The sequence below is a fragment of the Phasianus colchicus genome, chromosome 1, assembly GCF_987193195.1.
Source record: "Phasianus colchicus chromosome 1, bPhaCol1.hap1.1, whole genome shotgun sequence".
NCBI classification, from domain to species: Eukaryota; Metazoa; Chordata; class Aves; order Galliformes; family Phasianidae; genus Phasianus; species Phasianus colchicus.
In genome coordinates this window covers 147,265,898-147,281,240 of record NC_143436.1, presented here as the reverse complement: position 1 = coordinate 147,281,240, position 15,343 = coordinate 147,265,898, and the positions used below count along the sequence as shown (strand labels likewise).

General features: G+C 42.2%; 1 protein-coding gene across 1 annotated transcript in view; it reads left to right on the top strand.

Moving 5' to 3' along the window:
• The first annotated feature begins 216 nt into the window (after positions 1 to 216).
• Positions 217 to 15,343, top strand: part of CLDN10 (claudin 10) — a 61,213-nt gene continuing 46,086 nt past the window's right edge. The window contains exon 1 of the mRNA XM_090129915.1: positions 217 to 367. Within this exon, the coding sequence (XP_089986041.1) occupies positions 298 to 367 (70 nt within the window). The 5' untranslated portion in view covers positions 217 to 297. The remainder of the gene's footprint in view (positions 368 to 15,343) is intronic.

Here is a 15,343-nt window from a genome sequence, read left to right as displayed (position 1 = left end):
AAATTCTTTCAGCCACATTAACTTTCTGTAGCAAGAAGAACTGAGCTTGTTCAAGTATAATTTGCTTATGTTATGCCTTTTTCTTACTCACGTGACCAAAGCACTTTTTTCTCCACACAGTGGCATTACCCAGTCCCTGGGTTACAGAGAAACATGCTAGGAATACAGATTATAGCTTTTATATTTTCTTTTTGTGGGTTAGCAGCCACAATTGCTGCTACTGCCTCAAATGAGTGGAAAGTCACAAGCCGAGCATCATCTGTTATCACTGCAACCTGGGTTTTCCAGGGTTTGTGGATGAACTGTGCGGGCAACGCGCTGGGTGCTTTTCACTGCAGACCTCACCTTACTATCTTCAAAGTGGAAGGTAAGTGGAATTTAACTGGAACATACAGAGGGTTTTTTTTTTGTTTTGTTTTGTTTTGTTTTGTTTTTTTAGGATGGGAGCCTGAGGAGAGAGATTATTTCAGCTTGTGCAAGAGATCACGATTAAAGCACTGCTATGAATATAAGGATAGCATAGGTAGAATGTCAGAAAAAAACCTGTAGAAATAATATGTACTTCAAGAAAGAGTGCAAAGCTCTACTATGCGGTTGGTAATACAAGATAAATATTCTGGACAAATTTCCAGCAAACACATTATCAGTAGCAATCCAATGTGAATAGAGAGATGCACAAAACTGTCTTCCAGCTCTAACTTCCATGCAAACATAAGCATACTGCTTGCTGGATGGGGAGAGGAAGAAAGACAGCAAAGATCTATGACAGCAATCAGTGCTTTCTTTGGTATATAAGGAAACTAGGTAGAAAAGCACTACATCCGCAAATACTATGCAAATACTCACATGCAGGAAATTAAGTGCATGTGTAGATACTTGCTGTATCACAGGCTAATATTTTAACTTTAGAGATCAAAGGTATATTATTTCCAATGTCCATTTTAATAGTAAGTGTTGTATTTGAAGCCATCTATCAGAGCACGAAAGCAAATGGGGGTCTTCATACCTTAAAACAGGAATGGGTTTCCTCAGGGGCAGTGGCTCATTGGAAGTCTACTGCACAACAGGTTTTCTGTATAAAGCAGTGTGTGAAGAGATTTGTTTTCTGTTTGTTGAGCCTTGAGACTGTAGGTAAGGTGGTGGTCTCAGTGAAACTGCGTAACTTCTCCTGAGGGCAGGGGCAGACATACTGCTCTTTCCTGGATATGAGTGGCGTATGATCAACATGGGTTCAGGCCTGGGTAGGAAAAATGTATCGAGACACAGGTGTTTTAGGGAAAGAAAACAGAAATCCAGCCAAAATAGAATCAGTCATGCAATGCTTTTATGAGACCAGCAAGAAGCATGGTTATAAAGTGTGCACAGGCAGTGGCTGATACAAAATGCACGGCTGCTTGATTGCTCCCACATGGTGTAAAACAGGGCTGTGCACACACGTCCCCACACATGGAAACATAGGGATGCTACAGACCCATGCCCTCCTTCCCCACCCACCACATCAGACTGCATGCTATAGGGCCTACAGATCAACTCTTACATGTACAGACAATTTTGAGATTTTGTGCAGGTTGCCATCCCTGCTCAACACCATCACAAATGACACACGGGGGATCTGAATGAGTGAAATGATTGCACTGCTTTTATAGAATGCCAACAATCAGAAATGAATTAACAGGTATTAAAACTCAAACCTACTTTGCTTTAAATGTGAATGTTATCCTTTTGCAAATAACAATTTACTCATTATTTTTGCTGAGATATAAATAAAAAGAAACAACAGAGATTCTTCTCAGGCACACATAATCAAATTTGTTTGAAGCACTTTAGTAACTATAAATTTCCATTATTCCTCTTATAATTCATATAAAAGATGATTTCAGAATTATCAGCTGTAATCCATTTGCCACTTGTACTTTGTATTCTTACTGTTATTTAGATCGCTGGCAGACTGAAATTTGAATAAACAAACTACAATCAGTATGTAACTGTCTTTTAAATAAATACTTAGGCATCTGAGTAAGATTTTGCTCCTTAGAATAACATAGACAAGAAATCTACAACAAATTAAAGTTGCGTGCTCTTGTTAAAATAGGAGGGTGGCAAGCTTCTAGACTGACATTTAGGAAGTCTAATTTTAAACTGCAGGCAGCAGCACAGGGTACTGTTACATGTAGCTTAAGCACTACTGAGAAAGAGAGAGGTATTTTGTTTGGAAAATCTGCTAAACATAAACTCCTGCTAATCCAAGGAAAGCAAGAGTTCAGCAAGGAAAGAGCTCCCCACTCTCTGTTCTTCATTGTAAAACACTAAAATGTTCATGTAAAAGATCATCAATTCACCAGTGTTATTGGCTTAGTGACTTTGGGGGAGGCCTGGTAAAAAAACTTGTACCACTGCACTTTTATGATTTTATGGAGTCTGGTTGCAATTTGTCCTCCAGCCAAAGATAACTTTGTTACACAAGCTCCTTGCTGCACTCCAGTCTATCCTTACGTTCCCCCACAGAAAGTATTACCAGTAAATAACAGAAGTCACTTCTACTCCAAAGCAGATTCATTTGATCATAAAAGATTTTATTGTACTTTTCAGGGTGTCTTACGGCAGAGGCTTCCATATAGTCTCTATGAAGTGTTTATTTTTCTCAATATTGAAATCACAGCAAACAAACTGCGAAAAGAAACAGATTTCAATGATCTTTCTTTGAGCAGTACTATCGTGCTGTCATTGGCAGTGTGTGGGTATATAACAGAACTGACTTTCTATGCTGATAGGAGCACAGCAAAGGCATGAACATGGCCTGTGCAATTCCGACTACTTGCCACCACATCTCTCAGTGCTTAAAGGCAATAGTCATCTCTCCTCCTCATGCTGATCATCCTGAATTCCTGCGATCTCCAAATTCTTCAGATTTGTCCCCTCTCCTATAACACTTCCACAGTCAATCAGGGCAGCTGCTAGACTTTTTCAAATAATGAGTTCAGCCTATGGCACGGACTCCTCTGCACTCTGGTTTTCCCTGTCATGAGTTTCTGGAGGTGTACCAGAAAGTAGTAGAAATGTGCTTTCCTCAGCTTTTGCTTCAGATCTTCCACTGGCATTTCTTAGTCTTGTAGGTGCCTGTCTGAGTGCATTGAAGTACTGCAAGTAGAGCTATCCTGATGGCAGCAGAACCAAAAGGATGATGCCCATGCATCAGATGTGGCACTGAGGGACATGGATAGTGGGCATGGTGGTTTTGGGTTGATGGCTGGACTTGATGACCTTAGTGGTCTTTTCCACCCTTAATGATTCTATGATTCTATGATTCAGAGCTGCCATTTCATGATGCTGCAATAAAGCTAAAAACAGGAAGGAAGCTGCAAGAGAACAACCAACTACTATTTACTGCATGCAGGCCTGGGGCCCTCAGTACAAGAAGGACGTGGAGCTCTTGGAGAGAGTCCAGAGAAGGGCCACTGAGATGATCAGAGGGCTGGAGCACCTCTCCTATGAAGAAAAGTTGAGGGAACTGGGATGATTTAGCTTGGAGAAGGCTGTGGGGAGACCTCATGTGGCCTTCCAGTACTTAAAGGGAGCATATGAACAGGAAGGGGAACGGCTGTTTACGAGGGTGGATAGTAATAGGACAAGGAGAGTGGTCTTAAACTGAGATGGGGATGTTTAGGTTAGATATTAGAAGGAAGCTTTTCACACAGAGGGTGGTGATGCACTGGAACAGGTTGCCCAAGGAGGCTGTGGATGCCCCATCCCTGGAGGCATTCAAGGCCAGGCTGGATGTGGCTCTGGGCAGCCTGGTCTATGTGGCTGGCAATCCTGCACATAGCAGGGGGTTGAAAGTAAATGATCATTGTGGTCCTTTTCAACCCAGGCTATTCTATGACTCTGTGATTCCATTGCAGCCCAAAGCAGCCTTGCTCAGCCGGACGCCATCCAGACGTGGAGAGCAATGCCGGTGGGACTGCTGCGGGGTGACCCGGGGTGAGGGCTGGGCCCGGAGCCCCCATGACGCGCTGGGCTCCCAGCTGCCCGCTCTCCATGGTGCTGCAGGCGCCGCCCAGGGCAGAGCCGGCCGTGCCCAGGGCCGGCAGCGCCTCCGCCGGCGGGTGTTGCGATCTGCGGGGTTCCCCCCGACGCCGTAAAGGCAGCGCGGCTTGGACCCCGCTTTCCCTGTGGAGCGGCCAAGGGAGGAGCGGTGTAGCTTGCCGCCGAGTGGTGGCAAAACGGTATAGGATCATAGAATTATAGAATCGCTGAGGTTGGACAAGACCTGTAAGATGATCCAGTCCAATCGTCAACCCCGCCCATGCCCTATAATGATGTCCCTCAGTGCCAAATCTACGTGGTTCTGGAACACCTCCAGGGATGGTGACTCCACCACCTCTCTGGGCAGCCTGTGCCAATGCCTCACCAGTCTTTCAGAGAAGAAATTTTTCCTAATATCCGACCTGAACCTCCCATAGTGCAACTTCTCATGAGGCCCATACTTCATGAAGTGTGCTTCTGGGAGGGGAGATCAGAAGAGAGCGAATACACTAGGATCAGTAGCTCAAATTTGGGAATAGGGACCATGAGACATGACGTTTATGGCTTAGTCCCCGAGCACTTTCCACTTCTCAGTAGGTAGAAAGGTCAGCATTTGGACTGATGGAAATGCTGGTTCCAGCACAGAGAGTTTTGTGTACCTAGAACAATTAGGTTTTTAATCTTGGTAATGAAAGGCTACTAATTCTGACATTAGATTACTTGGTCTTCTCTCCACTCAATTGAGACAGTTTGAATGCATGTTTGGCCCCTGGAGAAAGCTCTAGAGACCCTCAGATGTAGTAAGAACATACAGCAAAGTTTTGGTGTTAGCTGTAATATATTGCATATCACTGCCCTACTTTTGAAAGAGAAAGAAGAAAGTACATTAAATAGTTCAGCCTATGTAGGAGATAGTTTGAGAAATAATGAGTCTTGGTAAGGTGGCTTCAAATAAGGCAAACGATTGATTTGTAGGGCCATTGATGAAGAGGAGCCCTGTTTGATGTAACAGCCCCTTACACAATGTGTATGAACTGAAGAAGGCTGACTCCCTCTATCCAAGACATTTGTCCTCAGGGATTTCCAGCAGCAGTTTTAATGTAGATACAGAGCAAGATTCAGGGATTCCTTGTGGGCAGGAGAAGCAGAAGAAGCATCCAGAGCTCAGGAGTCCTCAAGAGCAAGAACAACTCTGTGAAACCTGGATATTTTATCTCAGAGCTGAGGCATTGCAGGTTAGAGATTTTGGAGTGGTTCAGAATCCTGCTGCCAAATTTTGTTTTCTAGCCTTTTGTTTCCAAGATTTTAATCCATAAGCTCTGAAAATTCATTAATCTAAACCACAATGAATCATTGCATACTGTGATTTACTACAAAGACACTCTGGACCTGGCTGGTTTGTTGAAGCAGAATGGTTCAGCACTGTGGGAAGACTGGAAAAAGTGTGCCTACTGGGAGGATGTATGACCACAAAGATATAAAAGATAAACAAATGGGGTTGAAGAACTGCAGGGCCAGACTGCCTTACAGCCTGATAGAAAATATGGAGGGTCGAGGCTCTGACAGTCAATTGCCAGATACGGGAGGAGAAACTGACCCAAGAGTTACAAAGAACAGATTCTGATACTGCCTTAAAATCTGCAGGGTTCCAGGAAAAGATAAGGCATTACAGAGCAGCTCTCTTCTATAGTTTTGGAAATTTGTCAGCATTTCTGCAATTCTGTTTTTATGTTATGACCCTCCTACTTTCCCATTTCTGTAAATGAGAAGAGGTTAAGATGCTGAGCATCTTTCTCACTTTTGTCAAGATCTGGGCAAAAGTAGTGCTGCCTGTGCTTCTCTTCACTAATCTTCACTCTGATGATTTTGCCTGGGACAATCCCAAACATGTGGTCTTTATTTGCAGAAAGTCGGTGAGGTAGTCTGGAAAGTGCTGCCAGTTGCCAACATGTTTTCCACGCAGCTGGTGCAGGGATGGGAATGCAAAGATTGTTATTGGGGCATTAATAATAACGCTCTTTCATCTTCGCCAGAATAGATTGTAATCTCTGGTTTGCTTTTACTTTTCTTTGATTACTCCTACATAGCAGCAGAGAGCGTACTGCAAAATGAATAGGTCTCTGCAGTAATTGGTATTGAGCCAATGTCTTAAAATACTTCTGTTCAAACAAGTTTTCTACCCTGGTCTGCCTTGTGAGCACCGAGGTGGGTGCAGGGAGCTTTCCTGTTGCATGCACTGAGGAGCCCAGGGCTAATATACTTCTAAATTTTTGGTAGTCAGACCTTCATTCAAAGTCATGGAGATACAATCCATTTCATTTTTGAAAGTCACTGCAGCAGGAGAGAAGCGGAAACCTGGCAAAAGTAGCCATGCCAGATGGATGGGAGAGAGAAGTAGACAAGTGCAAACCCTTACAGCTTATCCTTTTGGCATTCACATTTAAGATTTTAAATCTTCAGCCTTCTAGCATATCTGACATTTCCAAAGAGTAGTGGAAAAGGAATGAAAGAGGCTGAATGAACGGTTTGTGAATAGGCATGTGAGAATGAGCATAGCCAACTGCTACAGGAGCAGGAAAAAAATCTATGTGCATAAAAAACTCCACTGTGGAAACGGTGGACCTGGCTGAGCAGGTTTGAGTTAAATGCCATTTTTGACAGAGAAAACAAATCTCTACACAGACAAGACAGATAACATATATAGAATAACATATATGTTGTTCTATCTTTACATTGTCCAGAGACCACATGCACTGAGTCCTGCAGTGTCTAGTTATCCTTGTAAACCTTCCCTGGAGTGGATGCTGTGGTGCTCACTTGTGGCTTGGAGGCTGGTTAGGGTATTCTTTAGGCACTGTCACAGAGGATGTTACATGCTTCCCTCAGAAGAGAGAAGCAGCAATATATTTTATTGCTATAAGATAGTGATTAAACAAAGTCACCAGGCTTAGAATGGACCCAATGGCCAACATTTTACATCTAAAGGATGATACAGGCAATTGATTCTTTATATCACTCAGTACCTTACAGCCTGTTAGCAAGCTATTAGTAGATGAGAAATCTCAGCCTTGCAAGAAGTTTCAAGAAGCTCACTATTAGTCACTTACCGAGTGTCTGTCACAGGTAAGGAATCCCTCAACCTTGAGGAATAACCCTGAGAGGTGTCCCTGCTCAAGGACAAATGCTGGTATGCAGCCCTCAGCCATGCAGGGGAAGCTGAGCAGGCTCTGTACTGTCCCCTATTTATGGACTACGATGATTGACTACTTGTCATTTTTGCATACCAGCTATATTTGGTGGGTGCATGCTATCTGCCCTGAATCCGCTTTGAGTCCAGTTCAGCTATCACCACTGGATGCACCCACCACAGCCATCACTGATGTTCATCATTGGAGCAGGGTTACAGTAGAAAGGTCAGGCTGGGGGGAGGAGGAGGTGCAGGGGAAGCACACCATCACACTCTACCCCATAACTAGATCCTTCATCTTACCATCACATAGTCATGGTACAGTCAGCTCTTATCTCTGTACCACTAATAGTATATTGATATGCACTTACAGATCCATGGGAAATAGACAGTGCAGTGTTGCTATTTGTTATACACTCCTTTGTATCTTTTGGGTGGTTGAAGCTGGGTTATTTGTTTTATAATGTGCCAGTGTTTTATATACGATATGATTATAAGCAATAGATACACTAACATTAGAGTCACTACTATCACAGCTGGATGAAGCATGTAATTAAAAATTCCCCTTGCTGCCAGTGATCACCCAAGAAGAATTTTCCACCAATTTTGCACTTCATCTTTTCTCAGTTTTTCCAGGGCATGGTGTATTTCCTCTGCATCATGATAAATAGTGATCAGGGGCTTTGTCCATTATTTCAGACATGCTCTCGCAGCTGATAAAGGTCATCACCTTGCAACATTCTCACCAGCATGAGATTAATTCCAATAGAATCTGGACTCAATGTATAATCAGATTGTAATAATTGATAAGTAGTAACAGGAGCTGAATAATTAAATTTATATTGTATAATTATAGTAAAGTTACAAATACAAATATTTGAACTACTTATATCTACAGTAATATTTTCTACATATATAAAATCACAAAGTTCTCATACAAGAGCTCCCTCACATCCCTTTCCAATATATTCCTGTACAGTTTCAGGGATTTAATCAGAATGTATTTCAGTATGACAAACCTTATGTTCAGTGTCAAGACAAATGTCTCACATTACTCTCACAAATAAATCTTGTAGTTCCCATGCAACATATGCATTAACATCAACAGTTTGCCATTTGTTTCTGTCTTGTTAGCTTTTTCTTGGCTGTCTTCTATGTTCTAATGAATATACTCCCATTGAGATTTAATCCTAGTGCAATGATTGAGTATATGATATACACCAAAGCATTGCATATTGTTAAGACAAAAGCAGTGGCTTTTTTTTTTTTTTAATCACAGAAAAGACCTCTTAAGATCATTAAGTTCAACCATTAATCTGTCACTGCCAAGTCTAGCACTAAAACATGCACCTAAGCACCATATTAACCCATCTTTTAAATATCTTCAGGGATAGCAACTCAACTAATTCCCTGAACAAACTGTTCCAATGCTTAAGAACCTTTTAAAGGAAGACATTTATCCAAATATCCAACCTGAACTTCCTCTGGTACATTTCTTTGCTTTTCCTAAGACTTATTCTCTTGACCCTTCAGCAGCTTTGTTGCCCTTCTTTGGACACACTCTAGGACCTCACTGGCATTCTTGCAGTGAGGAGCCCAGAACTGAACACAGTATTTGAGGTGCAGCCTCACCAGAGCTGAGTACAGAGGGAACAATCACTTCCCTAGTCCTGCTGGCCACAAAATTTCTGATACAAGCCAGGATAACACTGGCCTTCTTGGCCACTTCAGCACACTGCTGACTCATGATCAGCCAGCTGTCAACAAATAATCCTAGGTCCTTTTCTTCCAGGCAGCTTTCCAACCAGTCATTACCCAGCCTGTAGCGTTATTGTTACCCAAGTGCTGTGCTGGATCCAGCACTAATGCTTGTTGAATCACATATAGTTGGCCTTGGCCCATTGATCCAGCTGATTCAAATCCCTCTGTAAAGCCTTTCTAAGCTCAAGGAGATCAACAGACCCGCCGGACTTAGTGTCATCTGCAAACTTACTGAAAGTATGTTTGATTCCCTCATCCAGATCACTGATAAAGATATTAAATAGAACTGGCATCAATACTGAGCCCTGGGGAACAAAACTTATGACAGATCTCCAACTAGATTTAACTACGTTCACCACAGATCTTTGGGCCAGGTCAGTTTTTAGCCAGAGAAGCATGCATACATCCAAGCTATGAGCAGGCAGTTCCTTCAGAATGATGTGGGAAACTGTGTCAAATGTTTTATTAAAGTCTAGGTAGAAAACACCCACAACTTCTTCATTCATTAAGTAACCTAATTATAGGAGATCAAGTTAGTCAGGCAGGACCCACCTTTCATAAACCCATGCTGACTAGTTCTGACTATCTGGTTATCCTATATGTGCCAGGTAATAGCATCAAGATGATCTGCTCCATAGCCTTCTCCAACACTGAAGTCAGACTGATAGTCCTGTAGTTCCCCAAGTCTTCCTTCCAGATCTTCTTGTAGATGGGTGTCACATTTGCTAGCCTACAGTCAGCTGGGACCTTCCTGAACAGTTAGAACTGCTGATAAATTATAAAAAGTGGCTTAGTGAGCACTTCCTTAGTTAATATTATCCCAAATCCATTTATATTTTAGTTCCATTCATGACCTCAATGGAAAGATTTAAATCTTCCTTACTAGAGTCTATTCCCATATGTCCAATACACTCACATGAGGTTAAGACCACGGCCACTCTAAGGCTCTTTGACCACAGGTCAAAGCAACATTACTAGAGGTTTGGAATAACAGCATTTCTGCCTGCCATACTGGAAGGTGCTGTAAAAGAAAAATTGAAGAGTCTGAACAAATTACCCTTTTAAAGGAAAGGAAAATCCATTGTGCACTATTTTTATGTTTTGCACCACTGCTATTGGTAGCTTCCCACGCAAGTGGGACACCAAGTTTACTTAAGGTCATTGGCATAGCATCAATGACTGGTTCCAATGACTGTTACATTCTTAATTCTTCAATTAGAATTTTGACCGTCTCCTTATGTTCTGATTCCCAATCCAATATTCAGTTGTCAAATGCTAACTCTTGTCTGGATTCTGAACTGGCTGGACTGGTGAGTGTATGGGGAGTGAGTTCTGAAGATAATCTGACATTTCTCCCAGTCAGTTATGACTTCACAAAGTCCATTTCTTTCACAGCAGAAATTGGATATTGTAATATGTTGGTAATATTTGAATCAGGAAGTGTAGGGGCTGCACAAAGTACATGCATTGCAGCCTCCCTATTTCTGTTGGGTTTGGGGTTGATGTGTGAGCCAAAAGACTACATTCAGCAGGCTCCAGATCCATCCATTCAAAGCACTGAAACCTAAAATATCTTCTTCGTGGTCTTTAATTGCAAAACAAGTACTTATCAAGTGGGAGCCATAAACTGACCTTGGCAGTTTGGCAAACGGCTCTTGCTCCATTCACACATGTAATGTTAGCTTCTTGCCATCTGGGTCTCACACACAACTTCTTGGCATCTTGCTGCGTTGCTATTGAAATCTGTGCTCTTTTATCTATTAAAAATTTCACAAATTATCCGTAAGGACTAACTGGAATAAAAATATAAGTGATAAGTGTCTACTTTCCAGATAGACAAACCCAATTGCATGCCAGACATTGCTCATTTATTTTGTTTCATGCAGTGCAATTCCTTGCTAAGGGGGAGAAAATGTTGCCTCCCTTCCCAGGAACTGGCACCAAAGGAGTCAAAATGCACTCTTTCTCTCCCTGCTATCTAGTTTCTGGAATGCTTCAATTAGACTCAAAATAATGCCAGTGGGCTGACCTCAAGTCACAGCCCTGAGAATACCAAGAGATTTCTCTGTTTTTCAAATTCTGCTTGCAAGGGTTTAGATTTATTACAGCTTAGTTTCTGCTCCCTTTTTCACATATCTCACCCTATGATCTCCTTCCCAAGGACTTGGGTTTTGTTTTTCCACCAGTACATCACCCCAGTACATTTCACAGCTGTCATTAACAATGCTGTGCATTAATTCTGCCCATGCAGGAGACGCCTGAGAGCATAACAAACACTGTCACCTAGTGCCTCATTATCTCTTACGTCTTGTCTTATTCCATCCCATGTTGCAGTTAGATAGGGATTAAGAATTGCCAGGGCTCCCCTAATTAGTGACTCTAACATCACAAAATCTACTGTAACAAACAGTGGAAAACCAAGGGGCCCTTGCTTGTGCACGGCTTGTATTCAAGCAGCTTCTGTGTTGGCTGCAGAGAGCTCACTTAGAGAACTGATGGGGATTATGGTTCACCTGTTCCCTCAGTCCAGTTCACTACTTGGCTGGTGATAGAATGTGGTATGCTTGCCAGGTTGGGTCCCAAATTTAAGAAAACTTCTGGACCCCAATAGCCATTTGCTTTGTCCCCACTCAACACTATTTGGTCCTCACCACTTAGGCATGCTTGTAATAAGTATTCCGTTTCAGTTCCACCTGGATTTCTGCTATATCTTCCTTGCAAATTTTTCAATTGCAATGGATCCCAGAAGATGCTTCATATAGCATGTCACAGAGCATCACCCCAAGGTCCCTCAGTTCTTTCTGTTTTAATAGCAGGTCCAGCTTTGTCTTCAGGAAGATTTATGGGAAACAAATAATTTTCCTCTGGCCCACTGTCATCAGGATCAGTCCAGATGTCTCCATCCTGGTTTTCTGGGGATACTGTTGGTTTCCTAATCTGTGCTAAGGGGCTGGAGAGCGTGCATTAGAAGGGGGTCCCAAACTGGACATGTGAGATTGGGCAGGTATGGCAGTGGAGTGCCTGATTAGCAATAGGATACTTCTGCTGATGTTTCACTATTCATGTGAAGAAGCCACATCTCCTTTTTGAAGGTATTCAGTTATTCAGGATTTAATAACGTTTTAATGTCATTATAATCTTTCTAGATTTCACTACTATTTAAAAAACACACACATTCAAAAATAAAATTCAAGTCACATAGCAAAGCATTCAAAGCTTCCTTAATTTCTCTATTGCTAATACACCAGCACAGTATGTCTGCTCCATTGGATGCTTTCTGTCACAGAAACAAACTGAAAGGCATGAAGGAAACAGAAAAAGATATTAAAAAGAGCTAATTAGTGGTTCAGCACAAATAAGCATCTGAGCAGACATCTACCAGAATCTGTTAGTGTACAGTTGTAGCCAGCTGGCATTTAGCTGGCTGAGATAGCTCAGGAACAACAATGGTGGCTAAATGGGAAGGACCTGTAGAGTAAGATGGCCTTGCATCTTCATCCAGTGCACAGGACCGACAGGGGATGAGTGAATATACTGGCCTGGAGAGAAAGATAGAAAGCCAGATTCTTTTCCTGTCTCTACAGTGATTCTCTATGAGATACTGGGAGACAATGTTGTCTGCCCAAATATTAAAGAAATCAACAAATTAAATTTTAAGGTCTTAATTCAGCACAATACATTTTTGCACTCGAGCATCCATAGTCTCCTGAGAGCCTTTTGTTCATCTCTCATATTAAATAACTTGTACAGGTCACTGAGATATTTGGCCTTTAATTCTTTTAAAAGAATCTGAAAAAAGCAGAGGCATTGAAGACCACGTCCAACACTTTGCTGATATGATCATTTTACAGTTACATTTCTTTTTTACTTTTTTAACTTTCCTAAAAAAACATATCTTATTATGGAGGTAATTAGCCAAGCCCTCAAATAAAACATGCCCTCAGTATTCACCTTCTTAAAGACAAAATGTGTGAGTTTAGATTCCACATCTTGAGCTGAGATTTATGCTGTACCCTTGAAAAGTTTTCCATGAATTAAGACTTCCATGTGGTAGCTTTTAATAAGGTACACCATCAACCAACTATTTCACTGACCTTATTTTGTAATATTATTTCATGCTGTACCCTTAATTTTCCCTTCTAGCCCTCATTTTCCCAGAAGGAAATTACAAAGACTATCACTATTTCAATGGGGGCAGTTACATAGTCTGTCAGTCAAAATAAGAAAAAAAATGAATATTTGAAGATTCTTACAAATTTGCTCTCATAGTAATATATATAGCGATTTCTACTGGCTATATCAGTCTTTATACTTGCCTTTATTTTTGTATTTGGGAGAGACCAGCTGAAATGTATGGCCATACCTCTCCAGTTACCAGTCAGCTGCAAAGACATGCCTCAGGCTTACATTCTGCTGCACAGTAAATGTGTCCAGGGCAGTGCAACTTTTATATTTGCAAAGGAAGTGAGTGCTCAGAAGTTCTAAATTTCTAGCACAGATGGAAATCTGCCAAAATATTCTTGTATTTGGAGACTGCCTTTTCCTTCTTCACAAATGAATTTATAAACAATAACACAGAGTGTCACATAAAAGCCTTTCTATTGACATTTCATCCTGGAAGCAGCAAAAGCAGAAAAACCAAACCCCATCCACTAAGAAACAGTGAAAGTGACTCACCGACCATATCTCAGTGCAGTGTTTTGTTTTGGACAAACAGCCTCTCCAGAGGCATAAACATCTTATTTTCTGCACACCCACCATAAGCCAAGCAGCTGGCATCCCTCCCCATGCACACATCCTACCACATGCCAGGCCCTGAGCCTGTTAAAGGCAGATGTGATTATTTCACAAAGCGATGAGAAGAGGTAATTCAATCAACTAAGTAATGGATAATGGTATCTGGCTTTTCCATAGTATACTTTTAATGGCAAAGTACCAGTTTACAAAACAGATGATATTAATATACCCCAGCAAAACCAATTCAATAGGCTATTTAACTTAATTTACACCTTGTTTCAACATCTTGATGCATCTAATCTCACAATTTCTTAACACCCTTTCTGGAAACTCAGTGGTTCACGTTTAGTCATTGCAGAAATTCAGTATTTTGAAGTGTTGGCCTTCAGTAAGCCATAATTGCATGGAGCAGAGCCAAGGCCCCATAGTCCTGCTAGGGACGTGCTGCCCAGCACTGCCAACATCAGCACTTCCCCACAGCACAGCCATTCTGCACTGACGCCACAGCCTTCATCCTGTGTCTCTCCCTCAGCCTTCTTCTCCCAAGGTCATCTCCTTCTGCGACCATTATAGGGCTCCTGTGGCGTTTCTGGATGGCTGTGGGTCTGACAGCATAGGCTGCAGAGGGACAATCACATTACTGCTACCTGGGGAAGGGCAGGAGAGGGACAGGGCTCTGCTAAGATACCTAAGGAGCAGATTTTTCCAGGAAATGCAGAGAGCCCTTCCAAAGTACAAGCCAGAGGAGGCAAAGACAAAGAAATGCACAACAGCTGGGAGGGGCTGTGTTTGGTATGGTCATGGGAGACAGGTGTAAGAGACACAGGTGGTCACAATTGTTCTTCCTCACAGGCAGAGGCTGCAAGGGGCTTAGCTACACAAGGTGGCAAATCCATCTCCTCAGCACAGATGGAGCAGAATGCTGTCACACAGCAAAAGGCTGTGTGCATTACAGGACAGGAACAAGCATAAGTATTTCCAGCCAAGGTACTTCACACACTTAGCCTGTTTGGCAAGTGGCTTTGCTGCCTTCTTTAGAGCAGAGAAATGTTGTTGCTCAAAGGAGAAAACAAGTGGGATTGTTTTCCCTCCCTCACCCTTCCTGTCTGCAAAACCAGACATCTCTGGTCTGTAGTTCCTTATAAACAAAAAAAGGAGCTTTTGTGGAGCCTGTTGATAAGAGAGACTCCACACCACCATGCATCCCACGTATTTTTATTATTATTTTCATGGTTTGCAATGATATGCAAATATTTGATTTCTTCCTAAGGTCACTGGCTAGTTGCACCACAGCGTGGGAATTACTGAAACTACTGGGGAGACTTAAGGGAAGGCCCAGGGCAGATAAAGTCACAGATTGGTTTTCTTAACTATCTGGTAGGATTTGCACTCTGTCAGCAAGATCTGAGCGTGCAGTTACATCTCCACACTCACCCACAGCCCTTTTCCTAGGAACAATTTGCAAGGAGACAAAACACTTGCAGCCAAGTGAGCCCAGTGAGGATCAGCTGGGCCAAGGTGCAGGGAGAGAGCTCTTGGCAAAGCAGGTAGGCCACAGCTACCTAAAAATACGTCAGCTTAATGGAAGCAGATCACTAGGAGACTTTAGAAACGAAACAGGTGAGTTACATAGAG